General features: G+C 41.5%; 1 protein-coding gene across 1 annotated transcript in view; it reads left to right on the top strand.

The window, feature by feature from the left end:
- Positions 1–1,472: 1,472 nt before the first annotated feature.
- Positions 1,473–26,948, top strand: part of fermt2 (FERM domain containing kindlin 2) — a gene marked incomplete at its 3' end in the record, with an annotated part of 56,254 nt that continues 30,778 nt past the window's right edge. Inside the window, exons 1-2 of the mRNA XM_080750117.1 lie at positions 1,473–1,610; positions 3,235–3,392. Of these exons, the coding sequence (XP_080606243.1) occupies positions 3,236–3,392 (157 nt within the window). The 5' untranslated portion in view covers positions 1,473–1,610; position 3,235. The remainder of the gene's footprint in view (positions 1,611–3,234; positions 3,393–26,948) is intronic.

Here is a 26,948-nt window from a genome sequence, read left to right as displayed (position 1 = left end):
GAGTTTTAATATTCTGGCTTTCTCACACACACACACACACACACACACACACACACACACACACACACAATCACATTCTAAAATGTAGCTGATGCGTTGACAATAAAACAGTTTAGATAATTTGTCAAAACATTATCCAGTGATTAACCACTGGTGATTTATAACAAGGTGGGGGTAAATACAAATTATCCGAAAAGACCCAGTAACCATCCCCAAATATAAGTATAGGGCCTATAGGCTTGGGCTAGCTGCATGCAGTGGCAGTTGCAGTCTCGGTAGCAGCTGCATATTTCCATAAAAGGCAGCTAGCGATATTTTATGTTCTTTTTCCTTTTCTCCAGACCCAAATTGTTGATTGTTCTCCTTAGGGAGTTTTGGCGAAAACAGGGAAGAAAACAGAGTCTATTTGTGGGCCAACTCTGTCAAACATATGGCTGAGTAGTAGAGTATCATTACTCTGAGAGTACAGGCCCCCATATAGAAGACCATTGACAGAGGGGGGACACGGCCAGGCAAACCAACCAAAGAAATAGCCCACTGTTCTCGACTTGTGCGCAATTTTTGTATGTCGTCACATAGAGCGGTGGTCTCAAAGTGGAGTCCAGGGACCCGGACCCCCAGGGCCAGGATCCTTGAGGGGGTTCCAGGGGTCCTGAGATAAAATATTGATAGTTAGGGACTAAATGGACCCTTGTGTAAAAAACGTATTATGACTGTATGACATTATGACTATATATATATATATATATATATATATATATATATATAATCTGCATAGTTAGTATACTGTGCTTTATTTGTCTGTCATTATATGTTATATGAGTTTAAAAAAGGTCCCCAAATGAAACAAGCCCAAAAGCTTTTTTGAGGTATCCTTTTAGTTGACCTTGCATCAGTGATGAAACTGTATCTTTTCCTATTCAAACCTCTAATAAAGTCTTCAATCTTCTGCAATCAATGTTGCTTTAACTCTGAGATTGTAGCTATACAAATGGAAAATGGACCTGGTCCATTTGGTTCCAAGGTTCCATTTGTACACTCTGAGTTATGGTGGTCCGTAGTCTAATTCAGGGGTTCTAAAAGTGGGATCCAGGGACCCCCAGGCTCAGGGCCCTATAGGCCTATGTCTATCCATCAGCTATTTTCAAAAAATCTCAACATTCTTTGAAAAAATGTGAATATTTTTTGACATCTTGGCACAGAACCTTTTCAGATGGTGGTCCACGGCCAAATACATATTAATTTAGGGGTCCTTGACATGAAAAGGTTTGAGAATCACTGACATGGAGGTCTTAAGAATAAAGTGCAGGGGGACAGGGGAGCCACTAGGCTCGCAGTATGAAAGGAAAAGTGGGATTGGAGCAGTGACGTTATCTGACTGCTGGAAAGAGGGAGGGAGAAAGAGGGACGGCTGGACTCCATTAGCCTCAGCCTGCCTGCCTGCCTGGGGAAACAGTTTGGGATTTACTTCACTTCACCGACTTCTTTGGGATCTTTTTTTCTTCCTAAAAACCCCTATACATGAATTAAAAGGGGGGGACCTGTTGGTTATCGCAACGTCGACAGTTCGAGTGGGTTTTTGCGTCTGGATTGTTGTTGCATTTGTGAAGGTGAGTGGGACAGATTTAAAAATTCGCCCTCAAAGCGTTGCGCGTATACGCCGTATGAATTATGAAAACATTGAGTTTTTGTGTGGTTTTCCCGCACTTTAGCAACTAAAATCAAATGTGCGCGTCTGTTAACAGCTAGTTTGCAAACGTGTGCGTGCTGTTGTCCAATTTAACACACACACTCTCCCTCAAACGAACTTAATCTTTGAATGACCGAGTAGTCTACAGTCTACTCAGTAGTTCTCGTATGGCTGGCTCTGCTTACGTAATTAACTTCTTTGCCTAAGAGTACGTTTACCGTTACTTTTGAACAGGTGAACGAGCACATTTTCTCGCTGATAGGACAAGAGGAATTACGTCCTCATTGAACTTTGGCACCGCCAGGCCTGGCCTTTGTTCAGTTTTTTTATTGATTTGCGTGTGTTTTGATCACTATAGGTCATTGGTTCTCAAAGTGGGGTCCGGGGGAACCCCTAGGGGTCCTTGAGGGAGTTCCAGGGGGGTCTCCAGCTAAATGATAGTTAGGAACCAAATGGACCCTTATTGGGTATGTAACTGAGTATATACAAATGGAACCAAATGGACAATGATTGGGGGCCATTTGGTTACATGTGTAACCAACACTCGGAGTTAAATTAACATTTATTTCACTATTTCATTTCAAATCGGGGTGCCAGAGATAGAAATGCCATTAAATGGGGGTCCGTAGCCTAATGCATGTCAAACTCATTGAAATTATAAAATGGTTGGGAATCACTGCTAGAGGCTAGAGCCGTAAAACACTTGGGGGTCCCTGGACCCTGGCATACGCATACCTTTTCAAATGGGGGTAATATGTGTCAATTTGGGGGTCCTTGACATGAAAAAGAACCACTGCACTAGGACTAGGTCATTCTTGTTGAATCAAAGCACGACTCAACACAGCGAAGAAACCTTGCAACTCTCTGGCAGTACGTGTACAAGTACAAGGGCACGTCAAATCACATTCCAACGTAATGATAGGCGACACGGTAATGTCTTCTAAAATAAGATTATCAGTGGTGTGAAGTAACTAAGTACATATACTTAAGTACAGTTTTGAGGTATTTGTACTTTACTTGAGTATTTCCAATACTTTTACATCTGCTCCACTACATCTCGGAGGCAAATATTAACAGTTTTTTAATATACTTTTACTCCTCTAGGCCTACATTTATTAGAAATTTTGTAGGGTTTGATTATCATTACAAACCATATTATACCCACTTAATCTACATTTCTTTGCCATTTGAAAATAGCAGAACATTTAAAATATTTTATACACGTGTAAAGTTGTGAAATAGGACATTCTGGAAACTTTTGGTACTTTATGGTACTTTTGGTACTTTATTTTGATGTCAATACTTTTGTACTTCTGGGCTTTTACTTGTAACATTAGTCTACATTGCAGTATTGATACTTTTACTTAAGTAAAACAATGTCAGTACCTTTTCCACCACTGACGATTATGAACCAAATCGGCACCCAACAAGTCATGAGTCTGTCTTTGAAGAAGGTCAACGGGTTTACACAGTGACCCGGTGTGATTTATTTTTCTTCCTCGCCCGAGTCGCCCCTTTTCCTAACTTAATGACTGTTTTGACAGGATGGCGTTGGACGGGATTCGGATGGCGGATGGCTGCTATGCCGACGGGACGTGGGAGCTGAAGATGCATGTTACCGACCTGCAAAGGGACGTGTCTCTGAGGATCACCGGGGAGATCCACATAGGCGGGGTCATGCTCAAACTTGTGGAGAAACTTGGTAAGATGTCAAACCAGCTGCATACGTTTTCAGGCCAAGGACCCCTTAGTTGAGAGAGAGAGAGAGAGAGAGATGAAGCAGGGACCCCTACAATCTTTTCATAGATTCCATATAGTTTCATCGTTTGACAGCAGGGACCCCTACAATCTATTCATAGATTCCATATAGTTTCATCGTTTGTCTGCAGAGTTAACTTTCTTGCACTGTAACGTTCTGGTGTTAATTTCTAACTCTTGATAGTTTACAAATGACCATTTGTACACACTCTGAGTTATGAATGGATAAAGGAACACTCAGGATTTTACAGTGTAGAAATAAGGTGGCCTAATAATCCCTGCCTTTTGCTCAATTGCTTTTGATCGATTTTTGTATTGGTTGAACATTTTATTAGCAGTTTGCATAGGAAAAAGACAGTACAGTTCAGATGCAAGTTCTACTAATATAGGATTGGCTTGTTTACATTGGGGTCATTTCAATTCATAATTACCATTTGAGTGTGAGAATCTTGATCCAAGATGGTTTTCTTGTGATATGCTTGACATTGACCTCTGCTCATATTCTAACGTCCTCCCCCCTGCTGCTACAGGTTAGTGTGTCAATGACCGGCTGTGTTATCAGTTCATATTTCTGAGGCTGTAAATTCCTCTTGCAACATGGTTACTTACTTCTCTGACAGCCAACGTAAACATAGCTGTGTTGAATGCACAACTGAATTGTCTCTGAAACAGGGGGAGTGGAGGTTCTCAGCTTCTCAAACCTTTTCATGGAGATGATGCTTTCAAGATTTGTTTTTGGGCTTTTATGCCTTTTATTGAGAGGACAGTAGAATGACAGGAAATGGGAGGAGAGATGGGGAGTGACACGCAGCAAAGGTCGTCCGGATCGGGAATCGAACCGGCGGTGCCGCCAGGCATCTACAGTATGCCTATGTGGCAATGCCTAAATGGTATGCGCCTGGACCAGTAGGCCAGCGGGCGCCCCTCGACCTATATTCTTGCATTCACATTTCTGTCAAAATCTATTATGCACTTGCACAAGTTTGTGGTGTAAGCGAGCTCTGTTTCTAGCCAGCTGAACAGTGACTTTGTGGACAGCGGATGTGGAAAGGTCAATGGTGGTGACCGTGTGCTTCAGGGAGTGACAGTGTGCTATGGGTGGATGGCACCACAAATGCTCAACATTCCTGCAGTGCTCCAAGGTTTTATTCCCTGCCTGTGGACCTGTTTTTAGCTCTCCTGTTAGGAGCTCCACATAATTGAGGTCTTTGTTCTCTGTGGTCCTCTATGCTGAGCAGCAGCTAGCCTAAACTAGGCTCATATGCAACGTTGTCATCGCATGTGGGCTGCCATGAATTCATTGGACTACCCACTACAGTTTGGTTGTACAGTATTGTTTTTGTTATGCGCATGGTTTCTGTTAATGCTGTACTTTGTTCTGAAGGGTATGATATTTCTTAATGTATTATTTATTATTGGTTGTGCTTAGTTCTATCATGGCTGTAATGACCTTGTATTATGTTTTGGTTTTTCAGCGGTGCTAGCCGCTCAAATACGTATCTTTGCGTGTATGTACATCCCTATCCGTATGTCCCTTTTCTGATTGGACAATATAATGGATTTGAGGATTGGTCAAGCTTCACGTGACATCACAATATACTGTATAATATAAATGGGTAAGACGGAATTCCTCAGGAACAGTATTTTCTAGTGTTAAGTGACCACAGCTCACTTCACACAGGCGTGATTCTTTTTTTTGTTTTTTTTTGTTATTAGGGTGTGTTTGAAATGGCAATTATTCTGCATGAGCTGCTGCAAAGATGTCAATGTTACATTTATGTCAATGAGCTCAGTTGTAGATGTCTTGAAACAATTAATCATTATTTTTTAATGGTGACTCTTCTAACTTTTCTTTGTTTAATTTTGTGTCCTTATGGCAGTGGTTCCCTACCTGGTGTCCCGGAACCACCAAGAAAATATTTTCTTGTGGCCACCAAAATGTGGAATATTTTATATCTTATCAGTTAGGGATCCCTGAAACTACTTATCAAACATGGCTGCATATTTGGTGGTCCTTGACACCAAAAATGTAAACCACTGCTTTATGATATCCTTTGGTTTGTAAAATGGCAAGGTATGAAGAGATTGAGAACATGGAAAAGGGCATCATTTCATTGCCAGGTGTTTGTGTTGACATCTTTTATCTTTCACTGCTTCAAGGTAGTGAGTGGATTCCTCCTGTAGCTTGGAGTCTGCATGTTGACACATATTTGGATTTGTCAAAGCATATGTTGTTGACCACATCAAAATATTAAATGTGTGTGGAGTCTGTGGACCTTTGTTTGTGCCATTGTCTTATCTTAGAACAACAGTCTTATCTCAGAATAAACAATGTCACCTTTGCATGACTTACAGCTTTCCACTGTGAAAGATGCTGTTTGTGTATTTCTGCTAAATCTTTGTGGACATTTCAGATTTGACTACTATCTCCCACCTGTCCTGAGTCAACAGGTTGTTTTCCATTGTAATCATTAACCCACCCTGACTTAACATAGATTTCACCCATGGCCACACTCTGTAGAAGAACCTCTGTGTTAATTTAACTTGAGCTCTTTGTATCATGTCTTTGTTGTGACACACATTTCAACCTATGTGCTTTGACAAGCAATGAAAATGTGTGGCTTATTATGGTCAGAGAAATCCAGCTCTGCTCCTAGTAGCACATCGCTATGTGTTTGGACTGTCAGACTTTATGAGCAGTTGAGCACCATGTGTATCACTTATCATGATAAAATATACCATTATTGAAAGATACCAGTTTTACTCTAAACATAATGCTTCATACTGTTACTCACCAGAGAGAGATGGACCGGTGTGATCTTTGAACTTGAGAGATGAGGAAAATAACAGAGGAGAGCAACCAATGGATGGGCAACCAATTCTCCTGTGACACCTTCTTCTGTTAGTGTGGGGAAAGGCATTAAAGCTGCAATCTTGGAACTTTCTTTAGTGAAAACTGAATAAAATCTTAGTTCAGCTCATCTGTATGGTACATTACAATATAACTAGTACAACTGTTGTGGTTGGAGGTGGTCTTTCTGCTCTTCTATTGAGAGATGTAGACCGTGTGGTCAGGTAGGAAAGCAGTGCATGTACTGTAGATCAATGTGCAATATCTCCACTTGTGCCCAAGCAGGCATTCTGTCTCACTCAGTGCTACAAAGTTTGCCTCCTGCACATGAATCCTGGGTTTGAATCCTGAGCAGGACATGAATGTTATTATATGGATTGCAGCTTCAAGGTCTCTGAATTATTAGTCTTCTCGTTTCAAGCTTCCATGCTCACGCTAGTGACAACGATGTACAGTTCAGAACAGTCACATGGGAACTGGGAGACATCACTGATTGTTTAGTTGGAGAGGTTACACACAGGTATGTGTACATGCACACATGCACGTTTCCGTGGCAATGTGAAAAAGGGACACGTAGATATCATACCACAGAGTTTTGGCAGGCGACTCCTTCTTCCCAGACAGAAAGGACGTCCTGGTGCAATAATAACCATCTGTGACCTTCTGTCTGTCTGACAGCGTCTCTCAGACACACACACACACACACACACACACACACACACACACACACACACACACACACACACACACACACACACACACACACACACACACACACACACACACACACACACACACACTAAGGACACAGGTCCTTGTCATAAGACAAGGACCACTTGTGACTCAACAACTACTCTCCACAAAGGTGACAGTGCTGTAATGTTCTCTGCTTCTCTCTGTGGCTGTGTGACATTGTGTTCATGGCATGTATGCTCAGTACGCGGGTGTTTTGCACACGCATGCCTGTGTGGAACATGCCTCAGTCAGCACAAGTCCTTGATTGGGTTGATGATGGATTGTGCTATCCGGAGGAATACATAGTAGTATTTGTGCACGAGTATTCCACACGTGACGAAGGGTTGGGTTGGGTTGTGTGTGGGTGTGTTCCCACATCATGATCTGTCCAGCTTCCAGCTCTTCCTGTGAGCTACAGGTCTTCTGCTCCACAGATATAAAAAGCTAGATACCTCTTCCGCCGCTGCAGTTCATTGGAGCGACCCGTCAAACCAGATAGGCAGAAGTGCGCTAGTGCCAAAAGCACACTGCCACTCAAAGTGACTAATGGCCAATCGCAGTGCATTTTTTTCCGGGACTTCAATTCAACTGAACGTCCCCTTCTGTGACACAAGCGGAAGCGTGCTTAAGAATTCACGAAGCTTGCCTTAAAAATTGCCAATCCTCCAAGACGGACACCCCAGAGCCGAAGGAGGCGTCTACCTTTTTATGTCTGTTCTGCTCCACATTGCAGGCCTCGGTTGGCCTTCTGTAATGAATTAACCTGGCGTCCTTTTAGACATATTGTCATAGGTGAAAATCCTTAAAATATTGCAGATCTACAAGCTCATAATGCATCACAAAGTGATGTGTTACAGGCTTATAGATTGACTACCGTATTTTTGCAATTCTTGCTCAACATAATGCAACATAGTATAAAATAGGGCTAAGTGGTTAAATAGACAAATGCCAGCAAAGCACTTTGTCGTACATGATTATTGATCTCTTTCCATTTCCCCTGCAATGCTTCAAAGGAGAGCAGTATTTAAGCTCAACTGATTGAAATACCCCATCACCCACTACTCTCTCTCTCTCTCTCTCTCTCTCTCTCTCTCTCTCTCTCTCTCTCTCTCTCTCTCTCTCTCTCTCTCTCCCTCTCACCTCCCTTGGTAGTGTCTGCAAACTTTGTTCTTGTGCCAAATTGCTTCTATCTAAAAGCCTCTATGCCATTAAGATGTGGGAGAATAATACAAACATTGTTCAAATGCCATTAGCTGTTGGGGGTTTTATTTGATCAGGAAAAGCAGTCCTCAATGTTCTGGTGCTTTTATCATCAGGTCTTTTAGTAGGTTTTAGGTTTTGGTGCACATCTGTACACTGCTAATGCTATAAGAGAGTACATTACAGATGCTTGAGATGGAAAGATCTTTTTCCGTTATGCCTACAGCGGTCTATGTACAAAAGACTATACATCAAAAACCTTTCTCCTAATTGGGTAAACGTATTAGAAGTACCTTGTGATTCCCTCCACACTCCTAAATCATTTCACCCGCCTTTGCTTTTTCCAGTCATCTGTAAAAGACCCATAGAGTGGTCTGCCATGTTTTGCCCACTGACTACAGCTTTCATTACTACCAACTGTTTTCCCAAAGCATAGTTAGTTTTTTGCATTTCTAAAGTTATTTATTGTTTTAACGTGTAGTTTGATGATTTGAAAGGTCTTGAGGCGAAAATAGTCCCTGAAGAAACCAAATAATATTTTACCAGCATTGACAATTCTGCAATTATTACAAATAATGAATAACTATTTGATAATTTGCTGATGTTATAATGACGCTGTTTACTGTAGCTCTTTTATACAGTACCTCACCTCCCCCCACACACACCTAATAATATATTACTGTGATTTTTGATTCTGATGATCAAGGACTTGTAGCTTATACTGCTGTTTCATCTGTTCAAAGTTTAAGATCAGAAAGGCCTTAAAGACGTAGTCAAATAAAAAACAATGTTTTTCACACTTTTAGAGCATATCCGCAGTCATCATAAGGGCATACCTAACATTATATGCCATAAAAGAAAATAAACAATTTCTTTGCATTTTTATATTTTAATCTTAAAGGAAAATTCCAGAATAAAACATATTAATCCTTAATCAGCCTTTTATCACGTCTGTACATACCTGGTATGATGGATTTTTATCATAGTCCTTCCAGTTTTTACTTCTCCTGGACTCCTCAGATCTCTCTCCCACAGCCAAAACGGCGGTCAATTGTGGTTCTCCCAAAGCGCTAATTTTCACCGCTGCAAAGTTACTTTTTTCTTCATAAATCTGCTATTTATAGTTCATTGAGAGCCAGTAATCCACTGTTTTATCGCGGGTTGAGGGAAATGGCCGTTGTTGACATGATCCCAATAGTACTCACAGAAGAAGAATGAAGTCTCGCGTCTCGCGTGATTACCGCGTTTCCTTTAGCTTTTTCTTTAGCGCAAAAGAAAGCTTTCTCCTGGATTTATTACAGCCAGTATGTACACAACAAGGCATCGTGGTATATATATAAAAAATAAGAAAGCAGAAGAATATAATCTAGTTAGTCTATTGATCGCTAGAATCTAGTAATATGACTGAGAAGGATTCATAACAAAGCATTTTAACGGACTTCCTGTAGTCATAAGGTAATTCTATTACCTTTATTTATTTTATTTTTTCCTCAATACATTTCTTCGATTTTATTTATTATTTATTTATGGAATTACTTATAAAATAACTTTGACGTGTATTATTATTTGTAAACAATGTAGGCTACAATATAATCACAAAATAATCGTATTTTCCTCAAGACATTCTGCAATGCCTCACCAAATAAACGTTAGGTAAAAAGTACCTCATGAAAGACACGTTTCTGTGGTCATGAAGTAATTTTTACCTAAAGTTTATTTGGTGAGGCATTGCAGAATGTCTTGAGGAAAATACGATTATTTTGTGATTATATTGTAGCCTACATTGTTTACAAATAATAATACACGTCAAAGTTATTTTATAAGTAATTCCATAAATAAATAATAAATAAAATCGAAGAAATGTATTGAGGAAAAAATAAAATAAATAAAGGTAATAGAATTACCTTATGACTACAGGAAGTCCGTTAAAATGCTTTGTTATGAATCCTTCTCAGTCATATTACTAGATTCTAGCGATCAATAGACTAACTAGATTATATTCTTCTGCTTTCTTATTTTTTATATATATACCACGATGCCTTGTTGTGTACATACTGGCTGTAATAACTCCAGGAGAAAGCTTTCTTTTGCGCTAAAGAAAAAGCTAAAGGAAACGCGGTAATCACGCGAGACGCGAGACTTCATTCTTCTTCTGTGAGTACTATTGGGATCATGTCAACAACGGCCATTTCCCTCAACCCGCGATAAAACAGTGGATTACTGGCTCTCAATGAACTATAAATAGCAGATTTATGAAGAAAAAAGTAACTTTGCAGCGGTGAAAATTAGCGCTTTGGGAGAACCACAATTGACCGCCGTTTTGGCTGTGGGAGAGAGATCTGAGGAGTCCAGGAGAAGTAAAAACTGGAAGGACTATGATAAAAATCCATCATTCCTTTAAAGTGATCCCTGACTAATACGACAAATATGCCTTAATACATTATAATTGTCCTCTATAATTACAATGTAAAATTAAAAACACCTTAAATATTTTATTTCTTCTAGAAATAGCTAATCTTTCATTCAATAGGGGAAATGCCTGTCGCAAGTTGATGATGTCATCCTACTAATAAAGGAGCAAACTCACGCTCTAACGCTCTAACACTCACGCTCTAACGCTCTAACGCTCACGCTTATCTACGTTTATCTATTCACTCGCTTCAGCAACTGATCCCAAAGTTCACATGGTATTGGCCATTAGCATTATACCAACACTGACGGAGCCCGAATTTCATTTCTCCCAAATTAAAGCAGTTTAAATTAGCGTTTTCTTAACCACTTCTGTTGAACTCTGCTGTCTGTTGCCAGGGTTACGGTCCGTTCCTCCAGGCCATGGGATCTGTAGCCCCACACACACACCCCTTTCTCTCACAGTTAGGAATGTTTCTCTCTCTCTCTCTCTCTCTCTCTCTCTCTCTCTCTCTCTCTCTCTCTCTCACACACACACTTTCACCGGGTGCGTTTGACATATTTTGGAGCACATATCTTCGAACGGGTAAGGTCTAGTAAATGTAATTTGTGATCTATCCCTATGGAATTTATGGAATGCATGGAATGCATGTGCAAATAAAAACAAACGTAATACTTCCTATGGTTAATATGAGCATCAAATCAATATTTCAAATGTGTTTGTGGTTTATTTTGCACATGCATGCCATAAATTAGACCACACAACAATTATGACAGCATTTCCCCTATTGACTGAAAGATTAGCTATTTCTAGAAGAAATAAAATATTTGAGATGTTTTTAATTTTACATTGTAGTTATAGAGGACAATTATAATGTATTAAGGCATATTTGTCGTATTAGTCAGGGATAACTTTAATTACTTCCCGTGTACAAAAATGTGCTGTGTGATGTCATGGATTGACTACTTAATATACATGAACCTTGATTACATTCACCTGTTTGATTCCCATTGCTGCACGTTCCTCCATCCAAACAAGATGACGTCCAGACTGTGTATTACTCATTGTAAACTTAATCAGCATACTAAAAGATGTATCTGAAAACATTATAGGTTAGAATAATAAGCAACTTGGTAACAAACATTTTGCACAAGTGGCCGACTGGCCGTCTCTCTCTGGCTGCGCCTGCAGAGCAGTGCAGGCTACAAACAATAACATTAGGCACCACGTGACTACAGTGCCATCGCCTGAAGGGCTGGGACCTTCTCATTGGTTCAGAAACACACAGGCTTCCATTTCAGACTGATACTTCAAAATAAAATGACCGAAAAAGCCATTTCTGTGGGACTTTAAAGGACAACTTAGTTTTTTTCCAACAAGGTTTCATAGATATTTTAGATTGTAAATAGAGAAAAGAAAATATCAGTGTTAAAATGTTCTCATTTTCTGCTTACTTCTATTTTTTATTTTATTTTTTGCGATTTTAATGATTTTGATTTCAGTAGGTGGGGGCATTCGTACAAGTGGCTAAATATGTATTTTTAGACACAATAAGCCCATTCCCAAGATGTACCACCATCTTCTATGGGCAGATGTAACTTCTGGGGGCTAGTAGTATTACTGTAGTTATGAAGAAATCGCTGGCGTGTAACCCTTGCTGTAAAAAAAAGTTGTCCCTTTAAATATAAATGCACCAAGTAAAGAAAATGTTTTGTGAGATAAGGTCCTGGATGTACTGTTTCTGTTCAGCCTCAACCAGACAGCTGAGGAGGGGGAAGTGGCACTGTGCTGGGCAGAGAGGGAAAGAGTGGAGGCTCTGAGAGGGGGAGGAAAGGGAAGATCTGGAGAGAGGAGGGTGTAGAACCAGTCTCTCTCTCATTGTGACGTACCCGCAGTGCTAGAATTCCATAAAAGTCTTTGGTGAAGCAGGAAATGACTTCCAGGGTTTGGCATGTTCTCTGGTCGCTGCCGTCATCCCTGGATTCCCTGCTGCCTGCTTCATCTCTCATTTGTCTCTCTCACTCTCTGTCTTTAAAGCTTTCTCACCTTTAACACAGTTTCTCCTACCAATACTGTATATATATATATATATATATATATATATATATATATATATATATACATATTCCTCCATTATTTTCTCATTAAAAACACATAAATGGATAAATAATTGATACCTTCAACTCACAAAGCCTTGTGGCCACCCTTTCCCTTTATACATAATTAGCTAAAATAAACTTCATCTTTTTCTTGATCAGCTGCCAGTTTCCAGTGTTCCCCTGGTTCAGGTCTATGTATGCTGGCTTGTGAGAGTTCCATACATGGAACTACACCAAACAAATTGGTCATGTGAGATTTTGAAAGCACTTGTGGTCATTTTACATTGAGGGGCCAACAGTTTGTTGGCTGCTGCTGTCTGTTACTGGCCAACCACACAGATCTTTCCCTAGATGTCGGAGAAAATGTGTATTTCACATTTGAGATGATGACCTACATTTTTGCATTGGTAGTTGTATCGGTTATGAATGTCAACCCATAATCATTTTTCTGGTGGGCTGTGTTAACAAGCCACATGGGAAATGTGTTTGCAGTTACCCTCTGACATTTATTTGATGTGTGTTGGGCCGTTCGTCACAAGCACTTCTCATAGAACGGAAATGTTTAATTTGGTTTGGAGAACCAAACATCGGCGAGCAAAAAATACTATTCTTACATAAATCAGGATTAGTTCCTGTGATACTTCATTATATTCCACGATAGAGTCTAGTTAAAATGTTTGTGGTGCCATGTCTTACGGTAGCCATGTCTGCTCGGCTGGAGGTGGTGGTGGCGGCTGGAGGAAGATGGCCTCTGTTTGACAATGGAGCGCGGGCTTCGTTAGGAAACAGACGTGATTTAACACAGGATGCTTGACTTCCTGTGGGCTTTTTTTGTATGCCTTGTCCCTCCTGCCTTCCCTCCCTCCCGCCTTCTCCCTCTTGCAATGTTTAGGGGCCTTTATTGAAAATGATGATGCCTCCCCATGATTCTGTTGGGCTGAGGAAAAGGAGGGTCTTCTGTTCCTGCAAAGAGTTAGATGAACAGATGAGATAAGCCTCTCTTTCCTCTGAAGCAGTGAGCAGTGAATAGCTCTCATGTATTCCTTCAGGAGAGTGGTGAATTTCTTTGTTAGGAGGCTGAATGCAATTTCTCGTCTTTCATATGATCTAGTCATGACGAGAGGTTCAGATGTATTGCATTACCTTGTCTTACAAGAGTCATTGATTATGAGCGTAGAGCTATCCTCAAGGGTTCACACTACAGACAGACAGAAGTGAGAGATGGCCTGGTCAGTATGATAGCACTGCTTTCTAATCTATCTAATCTATCTCACAGGAAGTAGTTAGCCTAAGTAGTAGCCCTGCCCATGCCAGAGCTTTCCTGTTACACTAGCAATATCCTGCTGTGATTTAACAGCTAAACACGTCTTACACACACAAGCCCCCCCCCCCCCAAATATAATTGCACACTCTGAAGAAGACTCAACCACCCTGTATCAAAACAATTTGTAATTCCAAAACCAAGCTCTCTACAAATTGTTGTCAATTTGAAAATTGACCCGAAATTCCTATGATGGCCGAGATGACTCAAAACTTGCCATTCCACACCTGCTGTTCATTTTCTTGAAAGATTCCTTGTGCTCTAAAAACAGGCAGGCAGATTTAATTAGTTGTTTGGCATCTCAAACGTGCAGTGAAACCAAATTTCACTGCTCCTCTGGGAATCTTGGGCAGTTGTCTTTTTGTCCCTCTCCTCTCCCTGTAGCAGCAGGAGTTGTTGTCAATCCTACAAGGGAAATGTCACAGCACTGCATTGTTGTTGTTACAACGCCACACACCTGTGGGTCAATGGAGTAAAGTGATCTGGAGTTTTTATCTGGTGGAAACCAGATCAGTAATCACCTCACTTTCTTTGACGACCATTGATTACCTCTTCTGGATAGGCTACTCATGTCACATGGTAGAGCTAAGGGCCAATCGCAGGACAGTACCCCAGGAGCGCCCTCCCAGACAATGGGGGCAGGACTCCAGGCTATGGGGGAAATTAGCAGTGTTGGAAAAAGTACTCAAATGTTTTACTTAAGTAAAAGTATCGTAAGAGTATCAATACTGCACTGTAGATGTACTCAGTTATAAGTAAAAGTCCAGAATTCTAAATGTACTTGAGTAAAAGTATGAAAGTATTGTCATCAAAATGTACTTAAAGTAGCAAAAGTACAGATGCGACACGTTGTGAGCTTGTAGATCGGCTATTTTCAAAAAGCCTAGGTATGAATTAGGACGGCCGAGTGAGACACACGATCTAATTAGCTGCTACAGCTCTCAGCTGCGAGTGCGCACTGCCTGTGCAAGTGTGTATGCTTCTACTTGTCGGGTGTCACGCAGCCAATATCAAAGGATGCGCGCTGCCCGGTGCCTGGCTGTCTGACCTGAGAATGAACTGGGATGATGGGTCAGTCCACTTAATGAGCTTGAGTGTTTGACACGGGGGGAGACTGGTGATACCCCCGTTACCTTGGAATAGTCCAAAATTTAGCTGAAATCTGATTGGCTCGAGGGGTTCCACCCAATCATATTACAGGTTTTGCAGCTGATCTACAAGCTCATAACGTGTCAAATCAGTGATCCGATATGGGCTTGTAGATCAGCTTTTTCGGCACAGACACACAAGACAGGGAGAGAGAGAAAAACAACAAAACATACACAGCGCTACATTTGAGATAGTAACGTTACCCTCAAGGAAGAAAGTGATGTATGATAACTTGGGGATCAGGTGCACCATGTGGGTGAGCAAGCAACAGAACATCTTCTTCCTGGCTTTCTTCTTTCTTATCCAACATCATTATTAAAGCATAGGTAACTTTTCAAGCACAAACTAGTGACACATGATAGCACTTTATGAATGTCATGTGTGGGCTCAATATGAAGAATGGTTTGGTGTGTTGCAACAATGTGTCTAGTTATCTAAAGTATGGAAATTAGTCATATGATTATGTCATGCAAAAATAATCTAAAAGCTAGCAAGTCAAAAAGTCTAGATTTACTTCCATTATAGCAATGATGCTCCCCTCAAATCCCCCAAACCAGGACACCAGAGTTAAAGTGGTTAAGTGTTATGCATCTTGCCTGGTGCTCATTGGGGCTTAAAGGACATGTATAACAATATGTAGGCATCACAATATTATTGTTTCAGAAATTCAGTCCTAGTTCTCAAAATGTTCACAGGATCATAGATGTAGTTAAAAACTCTGAATTGCTGTTGAAACAAGAATTTCCTGTAATGCCAATCTCATATAGCCTATAGATCTAGCCTGTTTGTACAGTAGATGTATTATCAGACAGAACGCTTAATTGTTTTCAATACTTTAGCTAACTAAACAAAGTTCTGATTGCATGCACTCATTTTTGTATGTAATCATGTTCATTCTTCACCCATTCATAATAGCCCTACTGCTTCTTTTTTCCTTTCTATTTCCTATTCCATTTCTATGTACACATGCTTGACTCTTATTGCACATTTGCTTGAGCACTGCTGCTATTGATTAGTGATTGTATATTCTGCACAACATCTCCACATATTTAAGCTGCTATTTTTAAGGTAGTGTTTGATTGTTACTGTTTTGGCTCAAGTCAGAGTAGACTATGTTGTCTCATTCACTTGCTGGTGATGATGGTGGTCTGCATGTTTTATTTGCTCATTTATCCATAGGACTGTTGTGGATTATACTGTACTAGCCCTTACCCGTTCAAAGATATGAGCTCCGAAATGATGTGCAGTGTGTGGGTTATGGGATGTGTGCACATGAGGGATGGAAAGTAACTTTAACTGGTGCTGGCATGATAATATGTAGGAGCATCAATGTAAGAAATACCCGTTTAATGGCTACAGAGATACTGTGTACCGACCTGCATGATTTTTGGACAACATCTGTAAACCCCCCCCCCCCCCCGCCCACACACACACACACACACACACACACACACACACACACACACACACACACACACACACACACACACACACACACACACACACACACACACACACACACACACACACACACACACAAACACACACACACACAGAGAGAGCTGGTTAAACATGTTGCCTCAAGCTAGATGCAGAATAGATATGCCTCATGCTAGATGCAGAATAGATAGATACACCATAAAAATGCTAATATACAGCATATGATTTGTGAAAGTGACAAATGGGCTTCACAGTTATGTCAGGTGTGTTCATATGCTAATGGTGATGCGATTTCAGATCAATTGCTCCAGCCATTGAGGAGAAACGCTGTGACAGACACTCACTCAGACATTCGGAAAATTATAGTATAGATTGAAAGTGCATATCTGTGCATGTATGTGATTATGTAGTGATCTTGGTTAGATCAAGCTAGAATTCATCTAAACACTACAGTGTAGTGTATAGTAAGTACTATTGCAATTTGTTTTAGGTTTTTTCATATAATGACTGGACTATTAGCTGTGTACAGCAGATGCTCCGCAAGCTTCGTAGCCGACATTAAAGAGTACACTGTAAACACTTTCTTTTGTAATAGACTTTTTTTTACACTGTAAAAACTTTTTCTTTTGTAATACACTATTTTAGTGAAAAATAAAAACTACAAAAAGGAGAAAATGACAGGATGAGCATATAAGGAGGGGAGGAGGTAGAAAAGACCACTGGCCACTATTTCTGACATGGCTGCAAGCACTATAGCACAATATATTACCACAGGTCTACTACTAAATTCAGTTTTAAATAATTGTAGTTCACCACACCATTCCACCAGATTTTATATTGACTGTGTCAATTCTTGTTTGTTTATGTTTTCAGGCTGGTTTTCATTCATTTTAAGTCTCCCCCCTCCCCTCAGCCTGTCTCTATACTCTTTCCTTTCACCCTTCTATAGCAACTAAATACTAGGTGTTCATTTTTCACAACCAAGGTATAGCTTGCAACAGGCCTCTTGTAATGGCAGTAATTTGGACTTGGTAGTTGGCAAAGACTGATGGAAAGCAGATGCATTTCCAATGTGTCACTCAATTTCATTCTGTGGGTGATGGCAGACGTCAAACCTATACTGGTTCCCTCATTTCCCACATAAGTGTTCCATATGCATATTATGCCCTGCACTTTCGCGGCTATGTTCTTCTGGTTCTAATAGTCTAAGGCATAGCTAACGTCAATTTCTCCAATGTATAGACTGTGGTCTGTGCCAATATTTACCCTGGCTTTAGTTTAGGCCTACCGAGAGGTCTAGCTTGCATACTAGAAGCCTCCCTCTAACTTATAGAAGATCCTCTGAGGAGATTAGTATGGGATTGAGAGTAAAAAGTGCTGGCTATGATTACAGTTGAGAGATGACTTGTTGTCACAGTAGGAGACTGACAGGCTACCTATCCTGTCTCCCTGTCCTCAGGGATACACACATACTGTACATGACTGCAGGACGGATGGATAGATGCAAGCCTACGGGAGGATAAATAACCTCTTTCTGCTCCATCGATCTAAGGCCAGGAGTTGCAGAGTAATCTAATTACTGCAAGGATCGGTGAACACCTAATTGTATAAAGCTGGGTCAGAGCGAGCCCTCCCTCCTATTGTTTTGCTGTGTTTGGATTATGACACAAATGGATACAAACTATCTTTCTCTGAGGAGGCCCTAGCTAATAGCCTGCTAGCCTCTCCACCCAATGCCTCAAAGCAGCAGAGTTATTGCTGTGCTCCTCCTTCTGAACAGATTGTCTAATACATTTCTAAGTAATGATGCTTTTCACTGTTACAACACACATTGATATTTGTTGATCTTGGTTTAGCCCTCTTTAGTATTTGAAATGGTTAAACGAGCATACATGTTCCAAAGCATCTTCCATAAAACCCTATCCTACTGTACTTCATGAAAGCAAATGTTAAAGTATGCAGAATAGCAGGAACATGGGTTTAGAATGATAATTCCTAAACATCATAATTTTAAGAAAAATAAATGTGAGAAGTCGTGATATGGTCTTTTGCTTTAATCCCAGCATACAACCATACTAACGTCCATACTGTTGTGAACTGGAGCGGCAGTGGCTTGAGTCAGGAGGCTACGGTTCCCAGTAGATCCATTCCTTGAATCTCAGATCAGAACAATGGGATTTAGGTGGAAGATGTGCTTGGTTTATGATGGTGTTGTGTTACCATTGTTTTACCTGCATTCAACACAATACAAATCCTCAATATGCAATATTGATTTCATTCTTAATATGTTACACCGCTGTATAAAAATGGACAAAAAAAAGCGATTCATGACTGAATCTATTATTTTTATTATGGCATTGGTCCGAAGATTCATTTGTCTGAAGGTTCATTTGTCCGAATTTGTTAAGAATACTAACCCTAACCTCAGTAACCCTAACTAAATTCGGACTAATGAACCTTCGGACTTATGGGCAGTCCCCCCCGGAATGACACCTACAAATGACCATCCAACGACCACAATAGTGCAAAACTCAAGAGAACCCCCATGCCAGAACACAGCTCTCCCCCTCCTCTATAGTCAGCCAAGGAGGCTGACAGCCGCTTTATCCCTGGCTGTAAATCTTATCCCCTGGAGCTCTCAGGTGAGCTGGGACTTGATCATTGATTCTCCCACACCAAAGCTCCAATGCTACCCTGCCTCAAAGGGGGAAGCCTGGGTATTTCAAGGAAATCTTGGCGAGGCTGATCCTGGAAGACAGCCCTGGCTCCACCTCTAATCCCCAGGCTGCTGATGGATCGAGCATTGCGTTACTGTGGTTGTACAATATCTATGCTGCAAAATAACACTAGGGCTTAAGGCTGTCACAATTATAACATTTAAGTGACGATGAATTGTCACAAAAATAATTATGATGAACATTTAATTGTGTATTTACGTTACAAATTACACTTCTGTTTGGCGTTGAAGTAGCACACGGTATATATGACATAACCTAAATACACAAATAAATAACTGACCTATTTAATTACTTTATGCATTTAATAACAATCATGGAAATGCTTATGACAATTATGCAAACATATTTGCGATTATGTAATAATTGTGACAGGCATACTAGAGCTAAACTAAACTTATCAAAGAAGCCTTCAGTCCAGCTCGGTCATAAGACTCTTATGACCACATGTATTGTCTTTATGCACAGCTATTTATTTAACTTCTTTCAGTTGTCAAATTAATTCCTGCAGAGTTCCGACTCTTATGAAGTGTATTTTGATCAACTTTATGAACCACTTCAGGCATACGCATCAATAATCCCCATCAATATAAGTGACTTCCAGCCAGTTTCCTGCTGTTTTGTTTGTGTTAACTGTTCTTAGTATATTTTGTGCGTGTATGAGAGACAGTATGCCCCGCAAGAGTGACAGGATCAATAAGTCAGTCTGTCCCTTGACTCCTCTTTTGACAGCATTAACCTAGCAGCATTGACCGTGTGTGTGTGCGTGCGCGTGTCAGTGACACAGGTCACAGTCAGGGTGAACTCCCGTTTCTCATTTCCCATAGCCTAAAAGGCCACAGTGACCTGGGTGAGTGTCCCTTTTCATACATGCGGAGTAAGCTAAAATTAGACAGCTTGAAAGGTTTCAGATTCTTCCTCTCCCAGGAGGTTTTGAGTCCAAAGGCTGTATATCTTGCATATTTAATGTCTTTGTGGATGATAAATGGTTTGTTGGTCTTCGATCGCCTATTGGAAGGAAGCTGAACAGCCGTATAATAGGAACTGAAATAAGCTTTGGCTTTGCTAACCTTGTTCAGCTGTGGTCCTGTCAATGGAAGGCACTTAACTGTGCAAGGGAGGCGACGTGACAGGAACAGAATAAAATAACAAACGTAGCCAGGTCAGGGCAGTCAGTTACTCCTGGTTAGAAAGAATAATGTAAAGGGATAGTTTTACCAGAATTAGATGAGCTATGCCTGGTGTTTATCTTTTACATATTTTTGGGGCTTTTCTGCTTGTATTGATAGTACAGGGGGTAAACAGGAAGGGGGGAGTGATGGGGAGAGACCCAGCAAAGGAGGAAGAGCAAGTGCATTTTGCGGCAGCGGCAGAGAATGCACTCGCTCCTTCTGCAGCAAAGGTCGTCGGGCATTAGAGCCTACTATATGTGGTATGCCCATGGACCGCTAGGCCAGTGGGCGCCCCTGTGCCTGGTGTTTTTGGATACTTGAATTAATGCTAATGCAAGTCACGTGTTGGTGACAGTCTTGACACACTATTTCTGACAATCATTTTGTCATCTTTATTATCATGATTCATGACTACTTGTTGCTTCAGTCATTGTCTTCAGTACAAGCACGGCCGGGTGCCATTGAAAGCACTGTATCAGCTTTCAATCTGTTCAGACCCTGGCATGACCCTTTACCTGCCATGCTTGCAGATACTGTCATCGTCTGTCTAAAAACATACAAGGCTTGGTTTTGATACCATCTACCTTCTGTTGCACCAGACTGTGTGAGTGATGTTGTGCAGGCCATTCACAGTAGATCTAATTTAAGGACAATGAACAACAGTTGTCTAATGCATCTTCACTTGTCGATACCGACCTTCGCCCTGCGCAGTCTTGAAGTATATTTAGGAAGAGCTGCCCTTTCATGTTATGTAAATGTATCTACTAAGTATGTATGACGTGGAATGCAGAAGCAAAAGGGAGCTGGCGTCGTCTTTGTTGTGTGTAAAAACATGGTTAACTTGTCGCCTCGTACTGCTGCCCTCACAGCGTCAACGAACGAAGTCGCCACGGAAACGGCATGATCCAAATCACTGGGCGGGCAGGATTGATTTAATCAGCTGATGGCTGAAAACCTTACATTATAACCCTTTACTGCAGCTATACTGCTGCCCCTGATTCATACATGTACGAATACAATACAATACTACAATACAATACAATACAATACAATACAATACTAACTTATAAGGGAGACATTGAAGAGCTGTTATACTTCATGTATTAGGCTTGGGTTGTTTTTGCTTCCAGACATCTGTCAACTATCACAGCTGTTGTTAATGTTCTTACAGCCCTGTGGTTCAAAAACAAAGGTCACCCAGGGCCAGTAGACTTGGAATTGGATGGGATGTTTCAGCATTCTTCTGTTGTTGCCATTATCATTTCTGCACAAAAGTGCACAGTCACATTAACCAAGGTTGGTCTGGTTTTAAAAGTCAGAAATTCATTCCTAATTAGATTTATGTTTTCTTTCAGGTTCATAATATGTGGTGTCTCTTCACCATATTTCTCTCTTTGTCGTTGTGAGCTGTCAAAGTTCCATCCTCTGCTCATCTTCCAGTATTCTTCCTTGAACGTGACTTTTCCTCATTCCCCTCTATCTCATCCTTGCTTGCCCCCCCCCCCCCCCCCTTCTCCCCTGGCCTCCATAAACATGGCTGTCTGCTAATGTAAACACCACAGCTACTCTAGCTTGGATGGGAAGGATGGCAGGAGGAAAGAAGGGTGACGGAGGGAGGGGGAGGGTTAAGATATGCAGTTTCTTTTTTTTACACCTGAGGTAGAGCAACATGCACACTATAATACAGTACATCCTCACCATTCCCACAAACCTGTGCTTTTTGTTTTAGTTAATCGGTAGTAGTTACTTTGAGGATGTTAGGGCAATTACAGTTGTTGGTGTTTCTACTGTGGCGATAAACGGTGTACAGACTAGGGGGACTGGGGATGGGAGCTGTTATCCAAGGCTGTGCTAACGGCTGCGGGGGATAATGGTGAATGAAATGCACTCCATTTGACAGCACTTATGGATTAATAATACTCATTAGAACACAACACACACAAACATGGCTGAGGTACTGTAGCTAATGAATGCATAAACATACCCTCCTTCCCATTTCACAGATATGCATTTGTAACAACCCCCCCACACACACACACCCACAATCTTCATCTCCTCTTTCACATGCCCACAGGGGTCATAAAATATGATTTCCTTCTCCCCTCCCCTCTTCTTTCCATCCCTAGCCCCTAACATACATGCACGCACACACACTCACACCACTCTACTGAAGGACTGTGGGTCCGCATTTAATGCACCCAATTACTTAGGCCTTGGCCTCATCTGGATGGTGCATTACGTCAGGCCTGGCAGGCTGTATTTTTAGCTGGGAGATGCCATAGGCCCTCTGTCCCTCCCACTCTGCAGATTGAATTACCAGCCTGTTATTGAACAAAACCAACGGATGTCCAGCAGAGCAGCGGCCATCCAATCACATTGTCAGGCAATTGCCTGATGTCACAACAAAGCACATTTGGAGGGCCACAGCCAATGAGGTTTGGCGATGGGCGGGTGGTAGAACCACAGAAGGGAAAAGGTTGTTGGCAGAGTGGTGAGACATGGGGTGTGTGTGCATGCGTGGCCCTGTTTGTGTTGGTCACACATCATGCGCATATACAGAAGCTAGTATAGGACTATAATGTGGACTGTGGTCAGTACACAAGTTGCCAAAAGTTAAATCTTGAGTAGCTGCGCCGCAAGACTCTCAGACACCATAAATGACTGGGTTGCAGGGGAAAAACTGTGAGGAGAGAGCTATGAAAATATGCTCAGGTCTATTTTCAATTTTCCTCCCCTTGCTCCCCTCTCATTATTTCGGCCTTCGATAATGGCTTACACTTTGGGGAGCAGTTTCTGTGATGGAAGCAATGAAGTTGTACTCTGCACAGCTGAGACATCAGAGTGAACTGTTGACAGCTAGACCCCATGCTGCTAGACACACACACACACACACACACACACACACACACACACACACACACACACACACACACACACACACACACACACACACACACACACACACACACACACACACACACACACACACCCACACACACACACAGAAGAAAGCCAGGAATGTTTTCAGTCAGATGCCAAGTGTTTGCCCCAACACTCTTAGCTAACAGCTTGACAAACAACTCTCCCACCCCCTTCATTCTTTTTATCCTAGCTCTTCACAATGGCATCTGAATTTAGATGATGCTCTCTCTTTGAAACTTTCCTCTGTCCTAATCAAAAGTGTAGGCTAATCACCTGGTCTCTATCTTCCCCTGCAGAGCTTTGCTTTGTTTTGCCTGTTTACTTCTCCTAGGGAGACGTTCAGTCATTCATCACCCCATTCATTTCGGCATCAGAAGGGATCAGCAGGAGAGCGTCAACAACGCTTATGGATGCCCCTATTTATGTTGAGGTCAGGGAAAACAATAGTAGGACATGGAAACAGAAGGCTATCAGAGTTACCATGGCACCCTGCAGTTGATTGACAGCTAGCAAGAGGTCAACATGAGGTGACATTCAAGATCAGCATGCTGTCTTTAATATGGTTTGACAGGTTTTCCACTCCTTTCATTAAAAGTGTCATATTATATATTGTGCTTCACTAATCTTTCATTAATCTATGTCAATCAGATTGACACATTTAGAAACTAAACCATTGTCCTTGCGGGGAAGCATTATGAGATACAATTTGGCCTGATACTGTAGCTAGTTAGTTTTTGTAGCATCCTTGAATCCAGTAAGGGCCCCTTCACACAAGGCCATCCCAGCTCCGATTACATTCTGTATTTTATGACCTCCCCGAAAATGTTGCGAGTTCTGACTTTAACTAGGGCTTGGTTGAACGCGACCCCGACACAATCCGAGTATGTTAATGGCCTTGATGACCTCGCCGGTGCCTACGATAATATCTGACAAGCTCGATTTTCTCGCACCGCAGGGTACAAATCCTTGTCAATCCTTATGAATGTTCTCTGGGAGATTCTCCAGATAATTATCTCCTAGTGAATCTGTGCCCTGCTTCATCTCGGCTAAAGGGGACAGTGGCTTGAAAAAAAAAGCTTGTTCTAAACTGGAGTGGTCCAGTGTCGCACATTGAAAACGGCCAATCTACAAGCTCACAAAGCATTGCGGATTGCGTTGACTCGTAAGCTTAATTGTGGAGTTTATTTATTTTGATGGGGAAATTAAAATGACTTCTCATTGAACTGTAGTCGTTCCTTGTGTTGCCTTGTGTTGCCTTGCATCGCCGCGACAATGCGAAAGCACGACCTACACAACACATTGCTGTTTTACATCCTCCTTTCCTAAAGCCGACATACGTATATCCAAACAATGGAAGTTGACTTATTTTTCAAGACCACATCTGAAGAACCAGCTGATTCTGCAGCCGCGTTGTCTTCCTCATCCATCTCTCTATTTATCTGTGTGCGTGTGCGACTGTGCGCGTGCATGTGCGCGTGTGTGTGTGAGACTGACTGTGCGCTTTGTTGGAACTGGAATCGCTGTGCTGTGGGAGTGACGCCCACAAATCACGGCATCCTGTCTTTAAGCAAATTCGTTAAATTAGGGTGTCACACATCTTATGCCAACCTTTAACTTGGGCTGAGGTATTGTGTGTTCCAGTCAGACCAGTGGTGGTGAACGATTTACAATATTGAAACAAGACGTTGGTTTATTTTCCTCAATGAGGTTGACTTTCATATTATTCCAATATTCCAAAAGTAAGTTACTCTGAGAGTCAGCACTTGTATACTGTATGTATGCCATACATTCTATTGGTTATAGTTGCTATGATAACTAAGGTTACAATTTATTATTATACATTTGAATACTTTATGCTGTTAAAGCCAGGGTACTAAGCCATGTTACACCATATCCTGTTTCTTGTTGAATTGTGTGATACTTTCCTGTGGTAATATGTGGTATTGTTCTGTTTAAATTATACGGTGATGTTTGTGATGCGGCTATGAAGGGATATAACACGCCTCATCCTGAGCAAGACCAGGGACATGAGCTAGTATCCGGAATATTCTGTTCCAGTAAACACACACTGACGGAATAATACTGAATTCGAAACGAGGGGACTTCTCCCATGGAAGAATGACCAAGCAAAACCAAACCAGCGTCAGTGTCCAGACACCGTGACTCAGTGCTTGCAAGGAGAGACAGACAGACAGACAGACAGACAGACAGACAGGGAAGCTAGATTGAGACTGCGTAGAGGGGGGGGTAGAGGCGATGAAGGGGGTGTGTGGGTGGAGGAAACTGGACACGGCTTAAGGAAGTGCCTTCCTGGATGAATGCCTGAGTGATGACATCATCATTCAGGACTGAGAGCATCCAGTAGTAGTACTACACAGTATAATATGCAATCTGACTCACATTTTCAGTTATTCTGTTCAGTAACGGATATTTACTGATATTTATTGAGCTTGTATATGACTAGTGTTATGTAGTGTAATGGTGGAGTGGAGTATGGTACTTTCTCTGCTTGCATACTAACTTATTGCATACCACTCATATACACACAAACATATAATCTTTGCTAAGTAATATTCAAACATGTCTCGGGTCTATCTATACTATAATTTTGCGAATGTCTGAGTGTCTGTCTGAGTGAGTGTCTGTCTGTCTCAGCGTTTCTCCTCGGTGGCTGGAGTAATTCATCTGAAATCGCATCACCATCAGCATATGAACACACCTGACATAACTGTGAAGCCCGTTTGTCACTTTCACAAATCGTATGCTGTATAATAGCATTTTTATGGTGTATCTATATCTATTTACAGTACCTTTTGTGACCACACATGTTAAGGGAGGGGCGCTGTTGTTCAGGCCATGCACAATCACACACAAACCCACACACAAACCCACACACACACACACACCCCCCGTGTGTGTGTGTGCAGGCGGGCGGGCGGGGGGGGGGGGGGGGTTCTGGCCCTGTTACAGATGTTGTCCAAAATCATGCAGATCGGTACACAGTATCTCTGTAGCCGTTAAATGGAACGGGTATTTACATTGATGCTCCTACATATTAGCATGCAAGCACCAGTTAAAGTTACTTTCCATCCCTCATATATTGTGTGCACAGTGCACATCCCATAATCCACACACTGCACATCATTTCGGAGTTCATATCTTTGAACGGGTAAGGGCTAGTAAGTGAATAACTTTTGAGTCCCTTGACCTGCTATTTGTTTTCACTGTCTTATTGTTTTGACACAAATCTTAAGATATTGAGCTGAATGTTTGCCATTAGTGGGATCAATAGATATGGCATGCATCATCAAAGACACCTGTTGCCTGATAATGGGTCTAACGGAACCCTCTGTCTCTCGTAAGGCAGGGGATTTCATCATTTTCTGCTCTTCCTGTAGGCTTTGAGGGAATTCATAGATAAAAAGCAGCTGAACCTAAGTAGACAGCTCATCACAATACTGCATTT

The sequence above is a fragment of the Nannobrachium achirus genome (genome assembly GCF_963921795.1).
Source record: "Nannobrachium achirus genome assembly, chromosome: 20".
NCBI classification, from domain to species: Eukaryota; Metazoa; Chordata; class Actinopteri; order Myctophiformes; family Myctophidae; genus Nannobrachium; species Nannobrachium achirus.
The sequence above is the reverse complement of the archived record's forward strand: the minus strand, read 5'-3'. Positions and strand labels throughout refer to the sequence as shown.